At 41.4% G+C, this 27,832-nt stretch overlaps 3 protein-coding genes across 3 annotated transcripts; 1 reads left to right on the top strand and 2 right to left on the bottom strand.

Annotated features, from left to right (window-relative positions):
• Window positions 1-5,781: 5,781 nt before the first annotated feature.
• Window positions 5,782-16,008, bottom strand: LOC146498141 (leucine-rich repeat-containing protein 52-like). The gene is made up of 2 exons (XM_085141682.1): window positions 13,340-16,008; window positions 5,782-6,423 (listed from the first exon to the last, which is right to left on the bottom strand). The coding sequence occupies exons 1-2, from the start codon at window positions 13,986-13,988 to the stop codon at window positions 6,095-6,097; spliced, it is 978 nt and encodes a 325-aa protein (XP_084997808.1). The 5' UTR covers window positions 13,989-16,008; the 3' UTR covers window positions 5,782-6,094.
• Window positions 16,009-18,313: 2,305 nt separating this feature from the next.
• On the top strand, window positions 18,314-21,249 carry mgst3a (microsomal glutathione S-transferase 3a). Its single transcript, XM_085141686.1, has 6 exons — window positions 18,314-18,441; window positions 18,746-18,872; window positions 20,149-20,222; window positions 20,330-20,387; window positions 20,560-20,632; window positions 20,725-21,249. The coding sequence occupies exons 2-6, from the start codon at window positions 18,756-18,758 to the stop codon at window positions 20,853-20,855; spliced, it is 453 nt and encodes a 150-aa protein (XP_084997812.1). The 5' UTR covers window positions 18,314-18,441; window positions 18,746-18,755; the 3' UTR covers window positions 20,856-21,249.
• Window positions 21,250-22,405: 1,156 nt separating this feature from the next.
• LOC146498139 (uncharacterized) lies at window positions 22,406-27,801 on the bottom strand. Its single transcript, XM_085141685.1, has 6 exons — window positions 27,701-27,801; window positions 27,394-27,574; window positions 26,245-26,535; window positions 24,467-24,742; window positions 24,199-24,359; window positions 22,406-22,587 (listed from the first exon to the last, which is right to left on the bottom strand). Exons 2-6 carry the CDS (start codon window positions 27,458-27,460, stop codon window positions 22,543-22,545), a joined length of 840 nt encoding a protein of 279 aa, XP_084997811.1. The 5' UTR covers window positions 27,461-27,574; window positions 27,701-27,801; the 3' UTR covers window positions 22,406-22,542.
• Window positions 27,802-27,832: the final 31 nt, after the last annotated feature.

Below are 27,832 nucleotides of genomic sequence, written 5' to 3'. Positions count from 1 at the left end.
AAAAGAAGAGGAGGAGAGGAGACGTCTAAGAAGGCGAAACAAAAAAAAAGAAGAAAAAAACACTTCTCCAGGCAGAACTGTGACGCACAAAAGGACACACCATCTCCTCTCCAATGACCTTTTATTGCTGGGGAAGGATACAGAGTTGGCAGGCCCCTGAGCCTGTGTGGAAATACAGTGTGTAACAGCAGCAGGACCATCCTCCTCTTTGCCAAGTGAAGGCAATCAATCAATAGCCTCTTTCCAAGGAAGGGATAAGTAGAAGTTGTCAATATTGAGTCCAATAGAATATATACTGCAATAGAATATATACTGCAATAGAATATATACTATATACTGCATGTGACAGAAATCAAATCAAACAGTAATGTTATTTTGCAACAAATCCCACGACACAAATAATTTGCTTTGAGAATGTACTGAGATCACAATGGAGGAACTGAGGGAAAACCAGTGTTTGCAGATCCTGATCCTTGTTCCTTGCTTCTGTGGTCAGAAAGTAACTCGGAGTATAAAACAAGAACCCTCGTTAGCCTTCGTGTGTTCACAAATGCATGCAAAAGAAATGCATTTCAGTTTATATACGTTAAAGTATTTTCTTTACAGGCGTACAGCATGTATCGCAGATTTGTCTCAGCCGACATTAATTTGGGTCTGATTAATGATGAAATTCTCACGTAACAGCTGTAACACTGACACCAGATTTCCACCCTTCCGCGGAAATACCCCCCTCATCTCCAAGTTCAGTTTAAGTCATTCCGCTATTCCATGACTAAAGGATTAATTTCCAATTTGATGTGTGTGTGTGCATGACTGTGTGTAAGAGAGCATGTTTGTAAGTAGATGTGTCAGAGGGCTATTACGGTCGGTTAGAGCCGGTCTTACTTCATGTCACATCTCCCATCTGCAGGCATTTTTACATTGGCCCGTTTGCCTCCAGCTCAGTGGGTGCACACAATGGTGCAAAAATATGAGCAGGAAGCAGGGCTGCAGGAGCTTCTGCGTCCAGTAGCTGTGTGCATTTCTTTGTCTATTTACTGAACTGACTCGCAGTCACAGCTGTAATGTGACCATATCCAGTTGGGCGCATCTCTGTCCTGGAGCACATCCTGACCACTGCCTCAGCTTGGCTTTTGAATGATGGGATATGAAAATGAAAACAAGCATCCATTCGCAAGCACCACAGCTGCCTTAAGCACTGCTATTATTTCAAAGCCACAGTTCAACATCTTGGGAAATGTGCTCTTGCTACTTGCTAACTTGCCAATGGTCAGATCAAATGATTGTTGCCCCTCAGGTTTGTATGTTAATGTGATGCTGTAGCCAGTTGCTGCTGAACTTAGATTAATGTGGAACCAGAAGGAAACAGCGACCCTAACCCAACCTGCCAAATGAATGTTACATTTTTGTTTAAAGGAGCACTGCAGTCCTATATAAAATAAAAATGGCAGCTTTTAAATCCTTTTATGGTTCTGTGAATAGAAAGAATTGCTTCTCTTGCATTACCACTCTGCCCTTTGAACACCCGTTCTGGTGCTATGTACCTGCAGTTGTGCTAGTTGGTGTGTAACCATCGTACACTAAAAAACTGCTGGTCTTCAAAGTTAAGTAATCGACTCATCTAGCACTTTTTAAACCCACTTAAATTTTTACCTTTGTGTTATGCCAGCTTAGTTTCCTTCCAAGAGCTAAGCTAGTTGTCCTTCCCTATTTTTATGCTATGTTAATAACCTGCTGGCTTTTCATCAGATAGACAAGAGAAAGCTTTCTACTTTATTTTACCATCAGAAAGAAAGCAAATTATATCAATTTTGTTTGTGATGCGAAACAATACTATTGTACTCGCTGTCAGAATCAGTGTTAATAAGAGTCTTTCGACCCCAAGGGGAAATTAGAGGCAGTCTCTGTGTGTTTAAGCATACATGTGCCTAAGCATGGGTTGACCGTGAAGCACGGGGGTGTAACAAGTGCAAAATGTTCCATTTTACTTCATCCACTTAAATATTGAAATTCAGCTCATTCACGTGCGACGCAACAGAAAGCTGTTATTACTCAAAACCAAGCTTTGCAAACCTTCACCTTGTGTAAACGAACAGCAACTGCAGCGTGTACGTGTATTAGGAGAGGGAGACGTGGGTTTTCCTTGTCATTTCATGTGTGTCACTGTGCTGACATGAATTGGGGCAATCAGCTATCCTATTTCCAGTCTGCACCCTCACCCTTGCCTGTGGCATCGCATGGCCTAATCAGTAAGCTGCAGCAGAAACTAACACAGGCTCACAGTCAAAATGATCGAGTTTATGTATGTATGTATGTGTATATATGAGAGTTTAGTATGGAGACCTGAATAGACCTGCACATTAAGCAATGCATTACTGACAGAACCCATGCAAATATCACACCCAAAGCCATGGAAGCAATCAGGAGCACAGGACTGAAGGCATCTCAGCATACTGCTGAAGTAACAGTATATATAATTATGCATGTACCAATCAAAACATTGGTGCATGCATAATTATATATACTGTTATGAGTCAGCATTAATTCCTATCATCTCTCTCTCTCTCTCAAGAGAAAACAAGCAACAAAAAATTAGAATTATTTTCTGACTGTCTTATGTTTGTGGTTTATATTTGTTTTCTTCTTTTAATAGCTCTTAAGGATGCAACAAGAAAACCTTTGTACATCAAACACTGCCATGTGTCTGCCGCGTGAAAGGCCTGTGGTGACCAAAAATAAAATACCTGTGACACCACCTCTGACACATCCATAAATACTGTGTTTATACTGGATGGTATGCTATTATTGTGCATTCATTTCATCACATAAAATATAAAACCCTAACTTTTTTTTTCTTTTTGGACAAATCACAAGAATATGTGACTGCAAATGCCAGTAAATGTGTGAAGAAAGGTTTCTCACTATTAGATGTAGATCACATTACAGAAAGGCAGTTTGTGCAGTTGCAGATAAAAAAAACCTGCTTCGCTTTCACATGTTTCGGCACACAAATCCTGCCATATTCAGTCGACCTTGACATTATCAGAATAGCAAATTACACCCAAAGCCATGGAAGCAATGTATTGTATAGCTAAATATATTTTGGCTCTCGTTAATTTGATTTAATGTGTGTGTGTCTCAAAATGTCTTCGGTAAAGTATTTCTTTTCTGCTTTGCTTTCAATTCTGCAATATGTTATACTTGGATACATCTAAACATTTGACTTCAAACACAGGAAAAAAGTATCTGATCTAATCCTTCGCATGTCTGTCATAGCTTTTTTTTTTTTTCTTTAATCAAATGAATAATTCTGAGACTTAACAGGAACAGTACACATACAAAAGGCAGCCTGATGTCTCGGTTGAAGCAAGTTGATACTAAAGTCAATGGAGCGCAATTCCAGATAAGTATTAAAAGCATGGAAGGTTTGTGACATGGAAACCTGAAGCACAGCAAGTGTTCATGTTTGTTATTTTAGGCATAAATAATGTTAGTCCTTGCACAGTAACTCAGTCACCAAAAAAATACAAAGAATTGTTTTTTTAAGCATTTTGAAATGATCACAAAGAGGATGTTTTTGTATGTTACAGGAAATCCTATTTCATTCTTTAATGAACGTTTACACACCTTGTAAGGCTTTTTGGTGCATTAACAGTGCATGCAGAAGTAGATAGGACACTGCACTCAAACCCAACAGAGTAGAAATCACTTATCACATTGTCCTGTTTGCTCACCATCCAGCAGGGCCCACTGCCAAAGCAGATCTCAGCAGCTGGCATTTGTGGGCTCTCTCCTCTTCACAACAACTGTAGAACCTTAACACAAATACGGCCACAGCAGTTTGTTTCTGGGATAATGATTAAGGGAAAGATGGATTACAGTACAAAATCATGCCCCAGCTGTGCACGGACTGACACTCTCACTGTGCAGAGTCACACATAAAGCTACATCGTACACTCTGTCACATACATGGGGATAAATGCACTCCTTAAAAGGAGTTCCTCCTCTCCTTCCTGTCATACCTGTGGGTGGAGCGACAACAAGACATTAATAATGTTACACAGAGGAGCTCGAGCTGTGTCACAATTGTATTGCTTTGGTTAGTGCCATCATGGAGGTCCTTGAGAAAACTGTCAGTGTAAACAAAACAATTCTTTATAAGATGGCTGTATGGTTTAACCAAATAGTGTTTGTGCATTTTATAATACTAGGAAAATGTTTTGTATATTTGAACTAGGTCTATAGTTACTACAGGAAATTTGGCAAACATTTCGAGTTTCCTTCTATTGGATTTTTTAGCGAATGCTGTAAATCACACATGTAAAAAATGATGGTAACACAAGATGAATTCTTTTTTTTTTTTGAGTGAGAGGCATATTTGTATCCATCCACTAAATATAAAGCCAGTACATGGTTAGCCTAGCTTGGTATTAAGACAATGGAACGCAAACAGCAACATTTTTTTTACTTTGATGGTTGGTTTTAACTCATAGATTTAGAACTAATCTAGCTGTAGGTGCGAATGTGAACCATTGTCTGTCTCTCTGTGCTAGTCCAACGTCTCACCCTATGACAGCTGGGGGGATGGATGCATGGATGCATGGATATTTTGACTATGGCTTAGATATAATTGTCCGACTTAGATGTCTAAATTTATCCACACACACATTTGTTTAGCTCTTAAATGTCTTAGTTGGGATTATTTTGCTATAATTTCCTTATAAGTTTAAACCTCTGAATGTATTCAGCATTGCTGCTCCTTAGACTGTATATCAAAGATGGATGTAGCTTCTGTTCCTAAAAGGTGAAGCTAATGTGAAAGTGCGTTAAACCTGATTCTTTCTAGTGGCCAGCAGGGGGCGACTACACAGTTTCCAAACAGGAGTTCAGCAGTTTAATAATTTATGGCAAAAACCGCCCTTCAACTCCAGCTGTCTTTGACTTCATTAAGAGTTTTTTTTTTTTTTTAAATAATAGCTATATGGTCTCAGATGCTATTTTCAATTCTTATTGAATATAGCATGATGTTTAGTTTGTAAACCATGATCCCCTTTAAAGATGGCTTATGGTTGATAAATTATTACTGTATGAGTGTGAAGTGTCCCTCCATTTCTCACTCAGATCCACCACTTTCTTGTCACATCTGGTTTCAACATCAGCAAATGTCTGTCTTTTAATAAAAAAAAGTCTGTGTTGTTCATTTTTCACAGTGGTCAAGATCTTCTGTGCCCAAAACATATTTTTTCCTATAAACGTTATCAATGAGTTTTATTTTTATGATATCAATGCAATGAAACAGCTATGGGCCAATAGCTATAGACAGTAGGTGAAGGTCTTTTTTGGAGGAAAATACTTTTGTGCTCCTTCACTGAGCTACGAATCCAGTTAGAGCTCTGTTTCTGTCGAGCAAGCCGTCAACATCTTTAGTTCTGGTATCCAGCTTTCCTCAGTACATCCATAAAATAACCATAATAAAGCATCTTAGAGGAATATTCAGTGAAAAATGTACCAATAAAAAAGACAAACTGATCTGGAGAAAAAAAAAACTACAACTACAGTCACAAAAACACACTTTTCCTACTCAGTGTTAACAATATCATCAGCAAAGCACAAACTGTAAGCCACGTTTTCCGTCTTTATTTCATCTGGTGTTACTATAGTGCAGGTCGCAGTTCACAGGTAACCTTTTTTATTTTACTTTTAAACTTTAAAATTTCGAAAAGCTGATTTTAAACTGATGTGAAGATCAGTCAGAAATATCTCTGTGAAAACATATTCAGAGTTTTTCTGAGAAATGTTGTTTTTGAGTTTTTTTAATGCTAACTTTGCACATAAAGTAACAAAATATGTAGTCATATATTTGCATACATAGTCTATGTATTACCCAAGGACTGGGGACCTCCACTATGGCGACTACAGTGTGTGTAACAACACCTGGAAGCCCACTAAAAATGATAGAAACACATTCCTTGTTCTATTCATTAACAGATCCGAGCCTGATAAACAGACACAGTTTCATGAGACTTCTCAGACAGTCGTGGAAGTTGAAAGGAGGCACTGTGGGAATCCATGGCGAGAGGGGTGGGATTTTGTTTTAAACAGTATGTGAAGTTTTTAAATTCCCATTGTCATGGCCACTCCTGGTGCTCGCAGCACGGCCTGTCTCAATGCTTTCTTCCTCGTCGTCCATCTCGAGCTGCTCGTCTTTCTTCTTGATGTAGCGCTCATAGAGCACCATGATGACACCCATCACCCAGGCCGACACGGTGCCAGCAGCGAAGATGACAAAGCCGATGACAACAAAGAAAAGGTAGTCCCAGGAGCCGAGTGTCTGATGACATAACGTCCGTAGCTGGATGCCCATCTCCCCCAGTCGACGGCCCTGAGTATCAGCAGGTGAACCGCACACCGTCTGGCCCTCATCTGTCACACAAAAGTACACCAAGGAGGAACGGTGAGGATTAATCATGGGACAAAGCAGCATATCAGCATTTTTCTATTGTTAGAAATCAATCCTTTTTTTTCTTCTTTCTTTCATAATATCAAAGAAACGCACCACAGACAGGACACAGCTGTCCTAGAGTGGCACCGCTCAGGAGTGATGTTGTTACTGTTAAGTGACATTTTTAAGACACAAGGCAAGTGAAAGTTCATCAGATCTTTTTCTATAATAATATTGTTTATGATCTTTATGATTATTAATTTAACTTTTTATTAAAACATCATAAGGTGGTTAACTCTCTAAAGCCTGAACCATTAAATTTATTTATTTTTTGTTTTAAACTGGAGGATTTATTACACGTGACAAATTTAAAAAAGTATAATAGTATAATAAAAGTTTCAATTTGTATCGCTTTTGATACAGCTGGCAATTTTTGTGCAATTTATTGCTCACAGTTCAACAAACCACACTGATGACATAGATGTCTGGAAAACACATGTATTAAATATGAGACACTTGGTGTCAGAGGGTTAAAGCTGGTTTAAAATCAAGATTTCTCTATAGGGTTAATTACAGCAGAGCTGTTCAAGGTCCTCAGCCTCAGCATCACACGGTCTCCTTCTGTTTTACTTCCAGGTGACTTATCCTCGCTGACTGTAAACAAACACCTCACAACTTTTATCGTAATAGCTTTAACCATCAACAAATAAACAAACAAACAAACAAAAAATAGGTAAAAATGATCAATAAATCAGTGGTTCAACTTTCTAACAGATCGTACAAGTTCAGAAAAAAAAACTTCACCAAATAAAAGAAGCAAAAATGTACAAAATAGTAGAAAATGTGACGGGACACATATAACTCCTGTTATCGCCTCCACTGTACTATATCATTCATCCCTCCGTTCTCTTCCAGTTATCCTTATCAGAGTCGCAGGGAGGCTGGACCCTATCCCAGCTGCCATAGGGTGAGGGGCGGGGTCCCCCCAGGACAGGTCGCCAGTCTGTCACAGAGCTCTTTCTCTCTCACACATTCTTCATCCAGTACTTTTACTTATGTACAGCAGACATGTGTAAAACCTTTGCATCTAATTAGCATATGATTTATGAGATCCTTTGCTGTGAGAGTTGTAACATAATGCAAAGTACTCGGACGATATCATACATTTGGCATTAAAGAGCCTTTTGAATAATTCAAGCATGTTAGTGCTTGTTTTCCTCAGCATTTGTAAATGGCAGCATCCTGAGACGAGGATATCCAAAACTCATTCACATTCATACTTCTAAATAAATAAATAACCAAAAGGCAGTAAATTGCATCATAATAATGTTGCTGTTTCATTCAGAAAACTACAAAAGCTTTAAGAGCTTCCTGCACTTCACAGTCTGCTGTTGATGCAGCATTATGTTAACAAAAAAGAAAAAATCATGGATGAAATATTCAAATTCCTTTTCGCTGCACAGGATTAGTGAGTGACTCGAGCCTTTGTGTCTGCTTGAAACCACAGATAATAAGGGTTCTCATCATCAGGGACTGGATATGACTTCACTACAGTACTGAGACCTTGCTGAAATCCACATATTCTAACAAAATATTGAGTTCATTCGCTTTCGGAAAACTGCATGAACATACAGTCATTTTAAAACCCTCTGAATGAAAATTAAACACACCACATTATAGGTGTTGAGCCCTGCAGCAGCTCACCAGAGAGGCCTTTTTTTAAAAGATAACAATCCTGAAAGCCGGTTGAGTCTTTTGTTATTGTGAGCAAAAAAGCGCAACACAGCAGAGTGTGGCATCTCCACGCGGCCACTGTTTTTAATTGGCTTCTGTTTTTTCAGAGCTTTTGTGCTAGGAGAAATTCCCACTGGGAGAGATGAAAAGACTTGGAGGCTTCTGCACAGGGAACAGTTTCCTGTAGCCCCATTTTCATACCAGCATGCTTAAAATACCCTGACTCTTTTTGCTGTGAGATGCATGCCATGGAATTGTAACATTCACATAACCCTAACAAACAGGGGAAAACTGAGACATGACCATCAGAGAATAACTGTAAACTTACTGTACAACACTTACATAAACATCTCATTAATATTGCTGATGTTTATTTCTCATTCAGAACTTCAACATGTTTATTAAACCGCGCTGACTAACAGAGTGATCTCGTCGCACAAACCGCTGATAAATAACAAAACGTTCATAAATCTTTTTTTTTTTACTATGAAAAATGACAATGATAATGTTTACTCATGTATTACCCTATAATTTTGTAGCTTTATGTCGTATGTAGTTGTTCCCCCACCTGCCAATAGTTTGCTGTATTGGACAAATTGATAAGAATTAAAACAGACTGAGAATGATGAATGTGATCTTGACCTCAAGCACAGTTTGGGTGAAGATCCATTAGGTGGTCATTGTGTGCAAATTCAGATCATTGTAGCAGAGATCATTGGTCTTTCAGCAAGGTAAGCTTTGACTTTATGAACATTTTACTGTATTCTGTGTTATTTCAGCTGACAATTTTAGATGACAATACACAATAATAATAAAAATAATAATGACCGTCAAAACATTTTATATACAGTACTGTGAAAAAATCCCTGATTTATTTCTGTTTTAATAGAAAAGTAGGAAATACGTACAGCTTACATTTATGGTATGTTTACACTTATACAGGAATATCAGACATAAGTAAAGTTTGTCTGAGTCAATCCATGACCATCACATTTGACTTTACAATATTTTGGTATACAGACGAGTTCATGGTCAACGCAGTGACTTGAGGTTGCCCTGGTCCTCTGGCTGTAAAACAAACCTAAATCATCACGCCTCCACCACCGGGCTTTACAGCTTTTGTGCTGATATGCTGTTTTGGTCCAAACGTGGCACTGTGAATTATCGCCAGATATCGCCATTGCTGCAGAAGTCTTGTGGTTTGTTTGGATGCAGCTTTTTAACCTAAGCTGTCCTGACGTGTTCTTTGTAGAGATAATAAACTTTCTCCTGGCAACCTTTCCAAACTGTTTGTCAAACTGTACTGTCATGAACTTTAACATTGAACATGCTAGTTGAGGCCTTCAGAGTCTGAGATCTAGCTCCTGTTTTTTTACAGGTTCTGTAAACATTGCACAGTTTGAACTTCAGGTAAATATGCTGCGACTTGCACTCCTGTAAAGATTTGCAACTGTCTTGAATGTTTTCCACTTGTGAATAATCTTTCCCGTTGTAGAATGACGGACTTCGAATGGTTTAGACATGGCTGCACAAACCTTCCCAGACTGCTGGCTGCAGCAGCAGTCGCTTCTTTAAGAACTGATGATCAGTTAATTAAGTGCATTTCATTATCAGCACATAGCTGCATTCTGCATTTTAGCTTAATTTTTGTTAAACAAATAATGACATTGTGTAATATGTCACATCCTAATCTGAGGTTATGTTTCCCAAAATTTAATACCTGCTAAGGACCAAATCATTTTTATTATGTCTTGATGTGAAAAAACCCTGGAATTTAAATCATCTACACTTCCTTTTCTAAGTATTGGCTTTTTATGAAACTACTTTAAGAGACACATAAGATTTTGAAATATTGGGCTGATGCCAATCCTGATGTTTGAAGTAACAGTTTGGCTAATAACCAGTTTGGTTTTCTTTAATCCCCAATTTCTGCCAAAAACAAAGAAGAAAGAAAGTTGTTATTATAACAGATAACTGTACTGTTTTCTTTCAGTTCTTTTTGTGTTTGTGATTAATGAAGATCGGCCACGTCCATCAAAAATGCAATCTTATTCACTGATGACCTCATATGAATCAACAAGGCCATTAAATGCAGGTGTTTAGTCGTTATTGTTGCACCCTTAATTGCTCCAAGTCAACAGCATTTTTACTTGCTTATTATTATAGTTCAGCTGAATTTGCTTACTTCTTTCTGCGTCGTCGTTTAACCTGCACATTCAGTCATTTAAGCTAATTCACCTATTTGTTAATCGCTTTTCTTTCATTTTTATATCAACTGTTTAGTTAATATTTTACCTAATTGTTTTCAAATGTTCACACTCAATTACTTTTAGCTGCTTAAACCTATTCCGCTTGCTCACTGGCAACACATAAAAACAGGCTCAGGTTGGTGGGAGGTGTGATTTGACAGAGGGTGACAGGGATCATACCATCGCTTTCAATCAAACTACTCGACAATTCCATCTCACAGGGCGACTGAAATGTACGCTTCCCCTAATATATTATTCACTGTGCGCTGAAATCTCTGCTTTTGTGTTCAGAGAAGCTCTTATGTGTCTCAAAGATTAAAAAATGAGCATGCAGCTGAAGAACACGAGGAGGCTCTGCTCCTCTAAGCTTAATAGCAGGGAAAATTCAAAGTCTGCTCTGATCCTCTCAGAAGCTGCTGCTGCTGCTCACTGTTCACACAATATGCTGCTCAAATTCCGACAGCCATCCATGCAGACACAAATACGTACAGTGTGCATTCCCTCTTAATGCACTGTACATGCATGTGTCTGCATGAGATTTAAGTTTCCAATCTGAATCTGCAAATGGTTGTGGATGCGCATGTCCGCGTGTGTGTGTTTGCACATGCAGGTGTGTGTGTGAGGGGAAGCCTGACAGCTAGGAAGGAAACCCTTATGGCTTCACCCCCTATACCCCTACAGGGACCGACATCAAAGGACAGGGCTTTCCCTCTCTCCTTCCCCCATCCACACTGCTCTATTTCTAGACGCTCTCCTTATATAACAGCTGAGAGAGTGCTAATCTAGCCAGGAAGGCGAGACAGAGGAGAGTCTGTTGGTTCCTTCCTGAGGCTTTATTTCTTTCGCTCTCTCTCTCCCTGTCTCTCGCTTGGTCTCGATGCATTTCCTAAACTGAGGAGACAAGGCGAGCCATGTTGCATGAGCCAGGTGAGACCCAGGCGAGCGATAACAAGGCTTGGGAGCCGGAGCTTGCAGCTGAAAAACAACCGTCTCTAAAAAAAAATCCCCCCACCCCACCCCCAGAAACCCCCTTCCCACCCCCAGCTACACAAGTACCCCAGCTACACAAGTATGCTTTGTCTGTGTTTAAACGTCTCAGTGCACAAATCAGTCAGTGTGTAAAATCTGCGCCTGTGAGGGTGTGTATGTGTGTGAGTTTCTATAGTGTTTACCAAAGGCTGCGTGTAGATGTGGAGAATGTTTGTATCCATGTGTCCGCCTTCTCCCTCGCTGGCAGCTGTCACTGGAAGAGACTCAACTCCAAATTAAGCTAGACAAAAGGCAACGAGAGGCAGGAAAATGGGACAGCTCTTGCAGGACTCCTTTTGGACTCAGTCTGAGCTTCACAGGGAGCATGATGAACTATAGTGTGTGTGTGTGTATGTGTGCGTGTGTGTGAGAGGGAAAAGAGCAGGGGATGCCTTTTTAGTGAGCGTGGCAGTTGTATTATAGCTGTGGTGTTAGAATTATGGCTGGCTTCTTGCTCAGTAAATCACACTATAAATAGCAGCTGCCCTTTTGCATAGTGACACATCCACACCATTATCCACGAGCATAATAACTCAAAGTAAGAACGATGATGGAATCCCGGACACATTTATCAGCTTGACAGCAACAAAACAAAGGGGATCAATATTTGATGGTGGAGCTATGATCCATTTATCACGCCTGCAACGCAGGAGCCTGATAGCAGATTGATTAGTCATTCTCATATTTAAAAAACAAAACAAAAAAGAAACGCCTTGTTTCCTTCATCACTGCAGAAAACAGAACAGAATTAATGAGTGAAGTCGCCAGAAGACAAATCAAGTGGGTCCCTGCCTACGATCTTCTTTCACCCTCTTTGTCATTTGATAGTCTGATTGCTGCCACGCTCCACTGCTGTCACCTGCGTCTCATCCCACTGAAAGATGAGAGAGGAGTGAAGTTACAGCAAACTAACAGCACATTGCAGAGTTGTGGTGTACATGGATACCACATGGCGTGTGTGTGTGTGTGTGTGTGTGTCTGTACTGAGATGCAGACATGACAGGGAGTGACATGGTGCGAGGGAAATCCAGTAGTTAAGCCTCTGCATGTATTCAGAAAGACACAGAGTCATTCTTTCCTTGAGAGGGTCAAAAGAAAGAGCTTTGCTGCCATTTTGCCATCATGTTTGAACATCTTTTCTGTCATATAATAAGAATTTTAATTATGTAAGGTGTGAAAAAACAAAAACAATCACAGTTAAAGGACTGTCACTTTGTAGGAAGACACCAATCTCGATTACCAACCAACGAGGCAAAATTGTTAACAGCTCCAGATGCACAGACTTTCAGGGCCCCTGAAGCTCTAATGTATATGTGCATATGACTAAGACGCAGATAAATTAAACGAAATCAAATGACCTTCAAACTATATTCCACAGAAGATGGGACAAAAGGGGTTCAATGGCTGATTTTGAATCAGTGCCTTGTGGTTAAACTGAACAGATGTGGAGATTTCAATTCAGTGACTTCAAATAATAGCAAAAAAAAAAAAAAAATTCTGCACATTAAACAGAAGTAATTCCAGCTTATAAACAGTGACTTAGCCTCTAGATTCACCAGGATCTTTAGCTATTAAAGTAGCCCTTTGTCTGTTTACTTCTAAAGTGCTTCTTCATATAAGTTGTTGCTTATCGACATACAACACAGCTGGATTTATGAAAGGTGCTGCGCGGGCACTTTGTTGATCTTATTAGTGGATGCTGTTCTGTTACTGAAAGAACCTCCACCGGGAGGCCAGTTTATGTAACTGAGAATTATCTAACAATTAAATGGAGTAAAAATATTTGTGTATGACTGGCTCTCTGGGGCCTTTCCGCGTCTCGCCAAAGCAAATGTAACTGATGTTCTTTGTTGATAGAAAAAATAGAGTAGATAACTGACAAGACCTTGGAACTTGAAGCCCTCCAGATGGACCCACAAGGACAGGTCCTCGTTGTCGCATTCGCAGCTCCACGGGTTCCCGCTGAGCCCCACTGAGCGCAGGGCGGGCAGCGTGATCAGGGAGGTGATGTTGAAGACCGTCAGGTTGTTTCGGCTCACATCGAGTACCTGAAGGGCCGCGTTCTCCCCAAAAGCGTCCGGGTGAATTTCGGAGAGCCCCGGATTGTCCGTCATCCTCAGCATCACCAAGCTCGCCAAGGGGCCGAACGTCCTGTCCTCGATCCGGGTCAGAGTGTTGAAGGAGAGGTCCAAGTAGGCCAGCTTGCGTAGATTCCCAAAAGTGGACTCTGAGATCTCCGTCAGAGAGTTGTTGCTGCAGTCCAGGTACACCAGGTCAGAGAGGTAGTTGAGCGCGAGAGGCGGCAGCTCCGCGATACGGTTGTTTGAGATGATGAGCTGCCGCGTGGCCAGCGGAAGGTTGACCGGGAAGGTGGTCAGGTGCTGCCCAGCGCACTGGACCACAAGTTGGTCGTCACACACGCACCTGTCCGGGCAGCCAGTGGAGATTACCGGGGATGAGGGGACCGCTGTCGCGAGGAGGAGCAGAACTAGAAGTCGCAGGGGTTGCGCGCTTGGCTGCGGGGCAAGACGCATGACACCGCCGAGGGCTTCATCAACCCTGTTTGGACAGAGTCGGTCGCAGTGACATTCTTCATTGATACATCATCACCGTGCGAGCCGCTTGTCCCAAGAAACGATCTCCGCCGAGGTCAAGCCCAAACGTGCCCGTGGCAACCTCTCGCGCGTAATGTCTCAGTTCATCCTGTCTGTTGGTTCTGGATCCGACGCGCATCCGCTGTGCTGGACTTGACGGTCGGCTGCCTTGGTGCTGTTTCGAATTTCATGAATTTATTGAGTGTATTCTGCTGACAGCTGTTCGCACGTCGTAAAAAAGCCGACGTCCTTTGATGCTTCGCTGCAGCTCGCAGTCAGTTGTTCCGTTACATGTTTGCCATCCTCTCGCTTTCCGAAACTGAATCCAAATAAAGGGGGCGCACTGAAAGGGAGGGGGGGGGGGCTGCGGAGTGATCTCACGCTCGGGAGTGAGATGGAGCGTGGGGAGTAGCAGGGTCTGGGCAGTGGAGGTAATGTAAGGCTGACATTAAATATTAAAGCCCGCGCACAGTTGACACCTAGTGTAAGGTGACCTGTGATGCTTTAGCTGCCAGCACGGGCGCTGTGATTACATCTTCAAACGCTACTGGAGGGTCTGTGGGTAAAAGCTGCGTGGATGTAAGAATGTGTATGTAAAGATCTGTTTGTGGGGATGATAGCGTGCACACTTTTCATCAGCCTGTCTCAGGTGTAGGATCAGGTGTACCTGGATGTGCATCTCGTGGGTTTTCTCTGTATGTGACTGACTGTCACAGAGGCAGCCAGCCCACCCACTTGAAACTTTCCCTGATGTATACAGCCAGCAGATGATGGGCTAAGATGAGATGGTACTAGGTGGTCTCAGGCTGCAGTTGTTTTTCCTCCTCTTTCCAGTCTCAGTGTGAGCCCTGTCTCTATTCTTGGTTCTCTGTGTAGGTGTTGAAGTGCTGAATCAGACTCGGCGTGATGGAGGAGGAGGAGGAGGACAGATGTGCCGCTGACAACCTGCTGAACGCTGACCGCTCGCGCACGTCGACAAAACCAGGTGGAAGCCTTTTACCCTGCGATGGTGTGTCAGAACAGTGGGCCTGTGTATAACCTAATGCTTTTTTCACGCTTGCGATCCATGTGGACTGAACTTAATCCACACAGCTGTTTTGCGTCAAGGATATTTAGTGACTTTATGGGGACATCTAGTGACGAAAACTTGGTAATGTTACACAGAAACAGCAACTATGTAATGGTCTTTGTGTAACTATTTTTGTAGGTCTAGTTTGAAGCTATTGCACAAGGATTTTTTTTAAATAGATGTCTAAATTTATCTGCTCTCTATTTATGATCTTACAGGAAGCAAAACTGTATAAACCAAACATAAGCCACAACTCAGAAAGTTCAGTCCAGCATTGTGCAAAGCCAAAGATGATTTTTTGACAAAATCCCCAAATTTCCAAATATAGATGTTGGGGAATGTGCATAAAATGACAAATGAGAAATATGAGGGAATGCTGCAGGCATAGAAACATAAAATCTGGAGGCTTAAATATCTATCTAGATGTGATATTCACAGAAAGGGTAGAAGAAGATACTTTTAAAACATTAAGAACATTGAGAATTTTTTTTTAATCTAATCATCTCATATATATACTTTGAGGAACCATTATTTTGAAAGCGCATAGCAGGACCAGTTCTTGTTTGATTGGCAAGCAGACTTCAAAATACAGGCTTTGCATTATTCCTGACAAAGTATAATCTCTGCTATTTGTTTTCTTGGAATCTCCAGCAGGTACAGTCATGCACAGTGCACATCTGTCTTACTCTCTGTTTTTCCTAAAATATTCATCATTATATTTAACTGTCTAGAATGGCATAGCAGAAAAATGCAAAACACTGGAAGAAAGAGCTGCAGCCGAAAGGTGTTTTTGTAATCCTTTAAATCTAGTGTTGTAAGAAGAATCCCTCTATTTATCTTAGTTAATCTGCAGGCATACAACTTTCTTCCGTTATAACATCTGGTGTGAAGGTTATGCTGCTTTGAGTGTTCCTGTATTACAGGTCACACAAAGTAAAAAACAAATAAATAAATAAATAAATAAATAAATAAATAAATATATATATATATATATATATATATATATATATATATATATCCTTCCCAAATACCAGGCTCTGAGCTGGGACCTTTTCTTTTTACAGTTTGCGTGCCCCTCGTGGTCAGACTATCTGCCATCATGGGCTGAGCTTCCACTGGCATCCTGATGATACACAGCTGTATCTCAGCACCAAACCCTCCAGTCAGTTCACTTCTCTGTCTCTCATTAAGTCCCTGGATGACATCTAAATCTGGATGTAATCCAGCTTTATCATATTGAAAAACAATACAACTGAACTCTTGTGTCAAGTCACGACTCCTGAAAGGGGCTGACCTTCACCTTAACATGGGTAAAGGTCTTTAATTTTCAGAGGTTCTCAATCTGGGTGCCATCTTGGAGCCCAGGCTCTAATTCTCATCATATATCAGATCCATCTCTAGAAGTTCTTTCTACGACCTAAAGAACATCTCTAGAGTCTGACCTCACCTCTCAGAGTCCTCAGCTGAAACAATCATCCATGCCTTCATCACCTCCTGCCTGGATTATTGTAGTGATATCCCGTTAGCTCTGCACAAGCTCAGAACTTACATTTCTTACCTGCAACAAGTCCTGGACTTACATCACCCCCACCTAACCTACAAACCACCACATGCTCTTTCTCTCCTGTACTTATTCAATCTTATCCTCCCTTCCCTACACCCCACACTGCGTTCCCCAGTTAAAGGCTTACTCGCCATCCCCCTCACCAGGCCGGGGTCTTTTAAAGGACAGAGCCTTCAGTGCTGCAGCCCCCCACTATCTGGAATATGCTCTCCTCTAAAACACCCTGTCTTTGAACATTTTCAAAAAGCAGTTGAAATGTTACTTATTCGCAGAGGCCTTTGACCTTTGACTTTTTTGTGTAAAGGTGCTATATAAACTACTAAATGTCACTGAACCAATGGCACCTCTAACAGTGATGCGCATACCTAAACTTGACCTGATATTTGATACAAGAAACCCTGGCATGTCAGATCCCTGTTCCCCTCACCACAGGGCACATAATGTGGCTGCTCTCCAGCCAAGAAAATCTGCGCTCTGCATCAGTTGTTGTGAGCTGGCTTACTGACATGGCTAATATAAGTCACTTCAAAAGAATGGGGCCATCATTAATGACCCTGGGCTCCCACTTTTATCTGGTACGCCGAGTCAGAAAGGGATTAACTCTGCAGTAAACGTTGCCACATAAATCGTGTCCGGGTAGCGCAAACTCTGATTTTCAAGAGGAGCAGACTACCCTCATGTTATCAAATCTATCAAATTTTTTGTTTGTTGCTTTTTTCTTTTCTAAGATTATGTCCTTTAAGGGAAATCAGTGCTTCTCCTGAGCAGTTAGGCTCGACTTTATGCTGTACCCCAAATGTTTTTGGCTTGCGGACAATAACAATAAAAATAAAAGTGAAAAAAGAAAAACAATGGCTAACAAAATAATAATAATAATAATAATAATAATAATAATAATAATAATAATAATAACAATAATAATAATAATAAATAAAAATTCCAGCTTGTGTACACAATCAGTAAATTAATAACCATCATCCAATCATCCAAGGTCAGTTGGAGTACATTCACTTTCAATACTTCAGGGATCCTTTTACTTAAGTAGAAAGATTGTGTTGTTACTTATTTAAAAAGCCCCAAACTATTGTTTTTGACGCTTTGCAAATCACAGCAATCCATTTTAACTTCTGGTTACACATCCTCATTTCCGGCACCTCCTCCCCCTGTGTTGTCCTTTGTTCCTCCTTGCACCGCCCACTTAAAAAAATCATGAACACCCCTACTTCAAAAAATAAAAAACAAAAACAAAAACGTACAACTTTAGTAACACCGGAGGTGAAGTTAACTGCAAGTTACTGGTAGCACAGTCCATTCACGCTGGTCAGTCCTGTTGGGGAGCAGGTTTGCATGTAAGATAGGCGGAACTAATCAGGAAATGTGGAGCAGTGCTATGATAAGATAACTTGGATCTCTGACATTTAGCACATATACGCGCACGTATATAATGAGTCGGTGTTAGTATTTGCATACAGGGCTGTGGTCAATGTGAAGCCTGTGTGGCGTGAGGAGTCTTTACTTCCGCAAATATATGCTTATTTTAAAAAAGGCTTCGGTCTATCCTTACGAGTCTTACAGCTAACCTTTAACACGCATTAGCTATAAAACTGAATTGAAACGTAGATATCCCAGTAGTGGGCTGTTAGCCACGCCCCCCATGAATGTTACGTAAGCCGCACGCGTGCACATATATTCAGACGGAAACTTCACGGTGGTTGGTGTTTTCCAGGGTTGTAGCTGTGAACTTTGGTTGCTTCGTCAAGGTGAGTGTGTTCATGTTTATTGTAATTCGTGCGCTTTCAAAGCAGCCCTGACGAGTCATGGTGCTGCTGATGTTTCTCGTTTGACCTTTCGTTTGTGAGACGTCCTTTATCTGCGCCGGTAGCTGCACGGCTAATTTTCTCCTCAGGTGTTCGAGGTAATTGTGTGATTAGAGGGTCTGAAAATGGACACTCTGTTTTATGTGTTAGCGGGGGAGGAAACGCATGCGTTGCCTTTCTTACCAAAATAAAAGTGTAATGAGTACTTTCGGTATGAGCCACAATATATTTCTAATTCATTTTCCAGGTCTGTCAGGATGGTTGTGCTTTCCAAAGACTATGGATATGTGGTGCTGACTGGCATGGCCAGTATGGTCATGGTTACACATCTGGCCATTAAAGTTGGCAAAGCCAGGAAGAAGTACAATGTGCACGTGAGTATTCAAATATGGAGCACGGTGGAGGCTACCTGTTGAAAGGTGCTGTCCTGTACTAGTGATGGGTCGTTCGCGAACGAAATGGCTCTTAGAGCCGGTTCTTTGAAGTGAACGACGCGAGCCGGCTCCTTATTGGGAGTCGTGAGGTTTTTTTTTTTTTCTTTCTCTCACCCTCTCTCTCGCCCTTTTTCCACTAAACTCCTCACGCGCGGCCTGTACTTTGCGCTGGGCAGAGGGGGGAGGGGCGTTAGTTACAATCGCAGTAGCACAGGAACAGAGAAAGAGAGCGAGGAACAACAACGTTAGAAAGGTATAGTAATCATCCACTATTTTCAGTTGCAGATGATAAAGGATTCAGAAATCATGCAGGCCCATATGACAGAGAATGTGCATCTTCTTTTTGTTTTAATATTTTAATTTATATTTAATTGTGTTGTGGTTTGCAGTGTTTTGTGTTGTTTCACGTTAAATTCGTTTAAAAGGAAAAAGCTGAAACTTTAAATAGTTAAAAGTTTAAAATGTAAATAGTTGTTTTTTGTATTATATGATTTATTTATTACATTTTATGTGGAGTGAATAATTAAAGTATATTTATGGTGGCCCTTAGAGACAAAGCACGTAAAAACTCCAAAATGCGTAAAAACTCCAAAACGTGTAAAAAAACCTCAGACACACTTACAAACCCCGAAGCATGTACAAACTCCAAAACACGTAAAAACTCAGAAGCACGTACAAACTCAGAATCACGTACAAAAGACAACAGAAGTGCTCCAGGATGCTAGGGCGCAGTGTTGAGCTTTTGTTACCTAGTGGCTACACAAGCCAGGAAGTATCAACAACCGGATTTGGTGTGTGGTAGTAACAGGTAAATGATTTTTTTTTTTTAAATTATTTGAATAAATACGAGTGCTTGTCTATAAATACACAAACAATACACACATGCTTTCAATTGTGTAATTTAAGTGATCTAGGTAGCTCTGTTTTGGAAGTTCAGTTAACGCTAGAAATGTGTTTTGGAGTTTGTACGTACTTTGTCTTTAGGGGCCATATATAACCATATATAAATAAAACCACTTTTTTTAACATTAGTAATTCCTTTTGTGCATAATTTTATATTATTGTTAATAATAAATTAATTAAAGCAACAAAACAACCTGAAGAGCCGGTTTGGAGCCTAAAGAGCCGGCTCTTTTTAGTGAGCCGAGCCGGATCTCTAAAAAGAGCCGGAAATCCCATCACTATCCTGTACGAATGAACTTGTCACGCCTTGCAGTATCCTCAGATGTACAGCGACGACCCAGAAACTGGGAACATTTTCAACTGCATCCAGCGGGCACACCAAAACACGTAAGTATAGTAAGGTAATGTAATCCATGCCAGCAGCATTATGTCATGTTCTTTCATCGACAAGAAGCAGGTTGATGTTAACGTCGCTCTTGTGACCTCCCCACCAGCCTGGAATCCTACCCTGCCTTCCTCTTCTGCCTGGCTGTTGGCGGTTTTCATTCACCTGTAAGTTTATTTTCATTGTGCTGCTACGTTGTATCTGCACCATAAGCATACAATTTATTTTTGTCAACTGTGTCACAATATTTTGGCTAAACATGTTCACAACTTGTTGCATGCAATGGGTAGCTGTTCTGTCAAGTCCTGTTGCATCTGATTGTTTGTGTGGCTGTTGCAGCGTCTGGTCAGTGGACTTGGAGTTGTGTGGATTATCAGCAGAGAGGTTTATGCACACGGCTACTCTACAGGAGGTAAGAAACCGTTCAGCAGTTCACATCGATTTCTATTCTTCTTATGTCATAAAACATGGTCAGAATGTGTGTCTGTCTCTCATCTTAATTAGATCCTAAAAAAAGAATGAGGGGAGCTTTTGGAAATCTGGCTTTACTTGGGATGATGCTGGCCACACTGAACTTCGGAGGCTCTCTGCTGGGCTGGAGGGGGAGCTCATGTATGAACCGTTTTGGTGTTTGATCCAATATGTAATGAAAATTTACGTCTGGGCCAATTCAGTCGTCATCGCTATGGTGTAACTCATACACTTGCACTGTGCTCATCTTTAAGTGGTTAAGTCAGGTGTGTTAGCTGATCTGACTAGTTCTTCAAGAACTGTATGGCCTGATTTAGAATAATGCAGACTAGCACTTTTGTAACATGCATGAGTTATCAGTTTCTTATGTTAACAGCAATCTATGAATTGGGTCTAAACTCTTAATATCTACAATCGTGCATTTATTAATGAATAAAAAGAAGTAATGATGAAGAAATTCCTTGTTTATTGTGCTGAAAAGGAACTTTGTACACTGAGTGACTAAAGATTGTTATTCAACTGTGCTGCTTTTGTAATTAAAATCCTCCATAACTTCTATTCTCATGTTTGTCATAGAATTGACACCTTCTCATATCAGCTGTTTAATGTCTTTGCCTGAATGTGGTTAACAATGGCCTGTGTGTGGAGGGAGTGGCTCTTCTTTTTGGAGTAATGTTCAAAGTGCACCTACCTTTTCTGGACAGGCAGGAACCAACGCTGCTGAAGTCTTAAGCGAATCATAGTTGACAATAGAAACTGTCGTTCACACAGTGACGCTGCATAATGCCTAAGAGCTTACCCACCTGTTATTGCTTTTGCCACACCCCACATACATAGATTTGATATTTATTTTCATTAAACAGGAAAGTCATTCTTGCATTTCATCATACATCACTGCAGACAGTAAAGTAACCAAGTTAAAACATCAGAGCTTCGTTCCACTGTATTTGCAGTGCATTCCAACCAGTCCAGATGAAGGACCCTTAAAATGATTCCAATGCTGCTCTCAAATCTCCACTATGTGCGAACAACACTTTTACTAAGTGAGTTTTACAATTTACAGATATCTAAGTATTTGGCTTAGCAGGGTATCTCCTCAGTAAACACTGGCAAACTAAACATTTAAAGAAAGGCAATCACTAAATTCAAGATTTCCATTACTTTGTGAACATAACTGCATGTTTAACAGCTGCAACAGTAAATAATCTGCAAGCTAAATTACAATTTGGAAAAATAAAGTGGTTTCCACTGTTGGAGACCTGGTGTGTCTGTTTCTCCAAAGTTGTGGCTTTTCAATTGTAAAATCTGTTTAATTTTTTTGTCAACTTTCTGCAAGACCTTAGCTTCACGTGACACAGATTGGGCAATTTGATTTGAAAATGCACTTCACTAACATTTGGTCACCCAAGGGATTGTGATTGTTTTGAGCAGCTTTCCCATGAGCCTTCATTCTGCCTTACTGGCTATTCTTACAGTTACGGAGGACTTCATGCGACCTTGATCCACATTACCTCATATCACCCCTAGAGGGCAGTGTAACCGTTTGTGTCATATTAAAGTGCTGTGCAGGAGTCAGTCAGGGGCGCAGAGTCATCTTAATTTCCATTGGGGTGGGGAGTTCTCAGCACACTGAATGTCTCCAAAACTTTCAAAGGAATGTGGAAGAAACTTCTCGCTTAAAACATTAAGAATCCTTGGTTAAATACATTTTAACTTTTTCTTAATCGCTAACAGTAGGTTCTCAGTGCCAAAGAGAAAGGTTTTGCTCACATCCAAAGTGGTCTTCCTTTGGTGTTAGATTTGCTTCGGTCCTCTGAGTGATGGAAGTGATTGACAGAACAGGAGCTTCTGTCAGTAGGTGTACCTGGACAGTGGCGTGTCCTCCATCAAATCATCCTAAATAAGGTGATTTTAAAAAACATTATCAGTACTCCACAGAGCATAATTCAGAATATGCGCTCACTTGCCACTTCATTAGGTATACCTCCTGTTGGAGAAATATCTAATGATCTAATCACAGTGCAGAGACTCGGTGCATTTGGGGTGTCAAACTCCAGGCCTCAAGGGCCAGTGTCCTGCAGGTTTTAGATATCACCCTGGGTCAACACACCTGAATCCTGATTAGTTCATTACCAGGCCTCTGGAGAACTTCAAGACATGTTGGGAAGGTCATTTAGCCATTTTGATCAGCTGTGTTTGATCAAGGACACATCTAAAACTTGCAGCACTTGAGTTTGACACCTGTGATTTAAGAAACTGTGACTGTGGCATGGTTGTTGGCACCAGATGGGGTGGGCTGACCTTCAGAAACTGCTTATTTACTGAAATTTTCCCACACACGCATCTCTATAGTTTACAGAGAATGGTACAAAAAAGAAAAAAAATCCAGTTAGTGGCAGTTCATTAGGTGATATATATAATATCTTGTTGATATCAGAGGAAACTGCCCAGGCTGCTTGAGTCATACAGAAGGGCAACACTAACTGTAATAACTCTAATAAAAACTATAATAAACCACTTGTTACAACCCAGGTGTGCAGAAGAGTACCCTGTGGGTTAAGAAATGGAAACTGAGGCTACAATTCATACAGGTTTACCAAAGTTGGACAATAGAAAATGTGGAGACATGTTGCCTGGCCTGATAAATCTATATCTGCTGCAACATTTTGGATGGTAGGGTCAGAAATGGTCGAAAACAACACGAGGGATCCATTGTGCGTTATATCAATGTTTCAGGCTGCTGCTGGTAGCGTTATGGTGTTGGGGGTGTTTTCTTGGCACAATGTCACAGACTATCTGAATACTGTTGTTGACCATATCGATCCCTTTATGATCAGAGCATATTCATCTTCTGATGGCTGCTTCACACAACACATCATGTCACGAAGCTCAAATCCTTTCAAACTGGTATCTTGGCAATGAGTTGTCTGTACTCGGATGACCTTTACAGTCATCAGATGTCAGTCCAATCAAGCACCTTTGGGATGTGGTGAAACTGGAGATTCATATCATGGATGCACAGCTGATAAAGCTGCAGGTTTATCAGTTGTCATGACAATATGGACCAAGATCTCTGAGGCATGTTTCCAGGAATGTTTTGTTGAATCTAGACAACAAAGAATAAAAGCAATTCTGAAGGCCACAGGGGTCCAGCCAACCACTAGCAAGGTTTAAATAACGAAGTGGCTAGTGAGGATCTAATAAAATATATGAAAATAATTTTCAGTTTCTCTTACCTAAGCTCTCGAATATTTTTAATCAGCTAAACCACATCTCAAGAGTAACCCCTGATCAAGAAATAAGCTAGCGGCCAAGTCACGTTCCAATATGTCATCTCTGCTTGCAGTTAATATTCTAATGCCCAAGTTCATCTTGACAGTGAAGGGTGCTTAATAAAAGATGCAGTTATTTGGTATTTGACTTTCATAAAGTTTGGGGGCTTCTAAGATGGAGATTTTTAAAAAAGTGGTGAAAATGGTAATGCAAAGGTACTAGACTGTATCTTACCATGGGTAGGTCCTGCAGACGATGGAACTCCGGGTGGTTAGTACGCTGGCGGAACTTGAGGAAGAGGACGACAAAGACGATAGCTGTGGTGACAATAAACACTGACAGCAGACCAGCCAGCAGAGGGTCTAGAGGGGAGCTGGAACGGTGACCGGACCCCTCTACACAATAAAGAATTTGATATGATATGAAGAAAATAAAATAGGTCATGGTAAAGGAAGCTTAAGGCAACACCCTCATCACACTTAGCACCTGCCAATCACCTTACCTTCAACTCCAAATTTATTTACAGACTGGACCTCCTTGTACACTGACCCAGTAGGGGCTCCAACTGGAGATGCGGTAGCTGTGTTCAGAGATTCAGAGTGTGGCCATGTGGTGAAGGTGGGTGCTGTGGAGCTTGCGTGGTGCACTGCTGGGGCTGGCTGAGATGAAAAGGTAGAGAGGGAATGGTTGGTCAGAGGGGTTTTGGCTTCTGTAGCTGCAGGGTGCAGAGGGGTGGTGCTCTGAACAGTCGGCGCTGATGAAAGGCTCTCTGCGGCAGCTGAAAGGGGGGATGTGAGCGCAGTGCTGTATCAATTCAAAACAGTAGAGATTCTTCAAACGAAATGAAATGCATTCACAACAGCCAGAGGGAACGCTGCACTGCCCTGCTGACGTTAAAGCTGCCGCGATTGTGTTTGTGCAGCATGTGTGGCCCACGCCCTGACAAAAATCGGTGCAAATTACAGAAGACCTACATTTATATGTTGTTCTTTGTCAGTATATCAGAACACTGTGAATCCCGATGGCCTGTGCTTTCAAGCATCACTGCTCACACAGAGGTACTCTGTCTTTTCTCCAAGAGCTTTGGACTCTGAGGTCTCAGCTTAAAGCCACAGAACTACATTAAATAAGTAGCTACTGTTTGCTTAAGAATTTAAATATATCCCAGCGATTCCAAACAGTTGCTGCAGATTTGTCACGTGCACACCATTATGTGAATCTCCTGTTCTACCACATCCCTAAGGTGCTCTACTAGACTGAGATCAGGTGTCTGTGGAGGGCTTTTCTCACAACATAGTGGGTACGAACTGTTCATAAAGAGATGGACATGGTCAGCAGCAATACTCAGGTAGGCTGTGGTGTACATGGCTCAGCTGGTGCTAAAGGCCCAAAGTCTGCCAAGAAATCCGATGCTTGTTTTCACCTTAAGCAGGTCAACTTGAGTGTGTCTGCATGCCTAAATCCACTGAGCCATGTGATTGACTGATTAGCTTTAATGAGCAGTTGAACAGGTGCAACGAAATAAAGTGGCTGATGGTTGTTTATACGTAGAACAATAACTTTCTCTCGGTGTGGGTGTATTTCATTTCACCTCACGCACATGTGCCTGCACTGACAGTTTGGTGGGGGCTGAGAATGTGGTGCACATAGTGTGATTGACAGCCGGACTACATTCCTGCAGCAGAACGGACAGACTGTCAAAGTACCGTGTGGCGTCAACAAAATACACAAACCACAAAAATGTTTGTGTTCTAATTGGATTATAGTGAGAATATTTTCGAGTGAGAATATTTTCAGCTTTCAAAGCGAGAAGCCTCACACAGCCTGCACGTTATTCTGCAGGGACGGGGCAACAACAAAGGGTCAAAAAGGGACAAGTGAGAGGGATCTGTCATATTGTTATTTCTGTGCTTCTCAAAGCGGTAACACGGAATCAGCTGAGTGGGTTATATTTATATAATCTATAAAAGGAATCTTTTAAACAAGGTTGCGACACACATTCTTATTCTCAGTCCAGTCCAGCGGGGGTCAGGTCAGGTGAGGAGTGTGTTGCACAAACATTGCTGGCAAAAGGAACTGTGCCCAAGAAGAGCCTGTGTTTGCAAACAGGCAGTGTTTAAGTGTGTGGGAAGTTTTATTTTAAGGCTCCAGTCTGGTCAATCTAAACAGACTGGACTTGAAAATTATAGATGGACAATTATAGAATTATGATCGCCATAATCGCACGTTCCTAATTATAAAGATGCAGCTTTTTAAGACAAGTCATATGAGGCTGATTACCTGAAGGAGTTAGAGTACCGAGGTCTGCGGGCTGAGATGTAAGTACTGCGGGGATTGCTGTGAACAAGTGGGTTTTAAGTACTGCATCTGTCAGAGTCTCTGCACGGACTGTTCCTTCTGTCTCGCCGAGGGCTGTGGTTTCACCCGCGGATTCATCCCTGCCTGCAGGAATACGTGCATGCTCTGGGGACTCATTCCCACGATACTCTGTCAGGTTAGAAGATGCTGAGCTTCCAGGATGACTCAGGAAGACAGCTGGTGTGAAGACATTGAGCAGAGCACTGCTTTGACCTGTAATTCGATAAAGAGAACTCCTGTTAAAGAGACTTTGACTTTAGGACCGTTTTCCAGACTAGTGATGACTTTTGTCACGTTTAGATTAACATAAAGGTATTTTAATTGCTTATCAAGTGAGTGTTAAAATAGCAAAATAGTGTAAAATTATAACTTTCCCAGAGCGTGGTAAATTTTTCGATTCGAAGTTCATTAGCAGTCCTGTCTCTTTCCCCTCACCTCCAAGCAGTGAGGCTGGATCTGCTGGAGGTCTCTTCCTGTATAAAGGGAGTTTTTCCTTCACACTGTCACCAAATGCTTGCTCACTGGGGTCAGCTGACTGTTGGGATTTTTTTCTCTATAATTTTAGGGTCTTTACTTTACAATCTAAGGTGACCTGAGGTGACAGTTGACTTTGGGTTCCTAAAAATGAAAGGGTGAAAACGTTTTGCTTTATATTTGCTTTTGCGTGTGTTCTCGAGGAACACGACTCTAATTTGTCAGTTCATCGACTAACAACGACGTCCCCTTCAATTTCAAGTTTCTTGCCGTTTTCATCTACTTTAGGTGCTATTTTGCATCATGACAGATTCATTATGGCGAATTACGAGTAAGCCAAGAGAGATGAGAGGAAAATCTAAAAATAAAAAAAACAAAACAAAAGGAAAGGAAAGGAAAGTTAACAAACATCGTTTAACGAAGATGAAATGCAACCAAGAACCTGCAGCAACATGATCTCCGTCATCGCCTCAGTCACACCAATAAATAGTCGCGTGCGGAGTCGATTACGAGCCCGACTCACATCAGCGGGATGTCAGAAGTGTTCGCATCAAACACAAAGACACACAGAGAAAGAGAGAGAGAATGGCAGCTTACCTCTTGTCCGCGTTGTGCCGGACAGCACAATCAACACGCAAAACACCAAATGAATTTCAATTTTCATCTCATCGGCGGCAGGCTTCCCCCTTTAGATTACACAGCAGCTCTCCTCTGTGGCTCTCTGGGGTTGTTTCCGTTACGCGATTTGACAGGGCACATCATGGGCTCTAAAAATATCCTGAGGGAGTCAGGCAGAAGAGAAGCAGGGGTGGGGCTGGATGCGGGCGGTGTTGGTGGGTGGCACCACAAAGAAATAGATTCTAATGAGTAAAACAAGCTTCCCCGATAACCACCGCAAACTCACGCGTGGCCTCTCGTCTCGGTGTTTGTCCAATCATCTCTACGTGGAAGTGTCCACAACGCGTCACTTTGCAGTCGCTGTTGCTCTGCTGCACCAATCACACATCAGTGCGTCAGAGGCGCAGATGCGTGAGTC

Source organism: Neolamprologus multifasciatus, chromosome 18 (genome assembly GCF_963576455.1).
Source record: "Neolamprologus multifasciatus chromosome 18, fNeoMul1.2, whole genome shotgun sequence".
Taxonomy (NCBI): Eukaryota; Metazoa; Chordata; class Actinopteri; order Cichliformes; family Cichlidae; genus Neolamprologus; species Neolamprologus multifasciatus.
The sequence above is the reverse complement of the archived record's forward strand: the minus strand, read 5'-3'. Positions and strand labels throughout refer to the sequence as shown.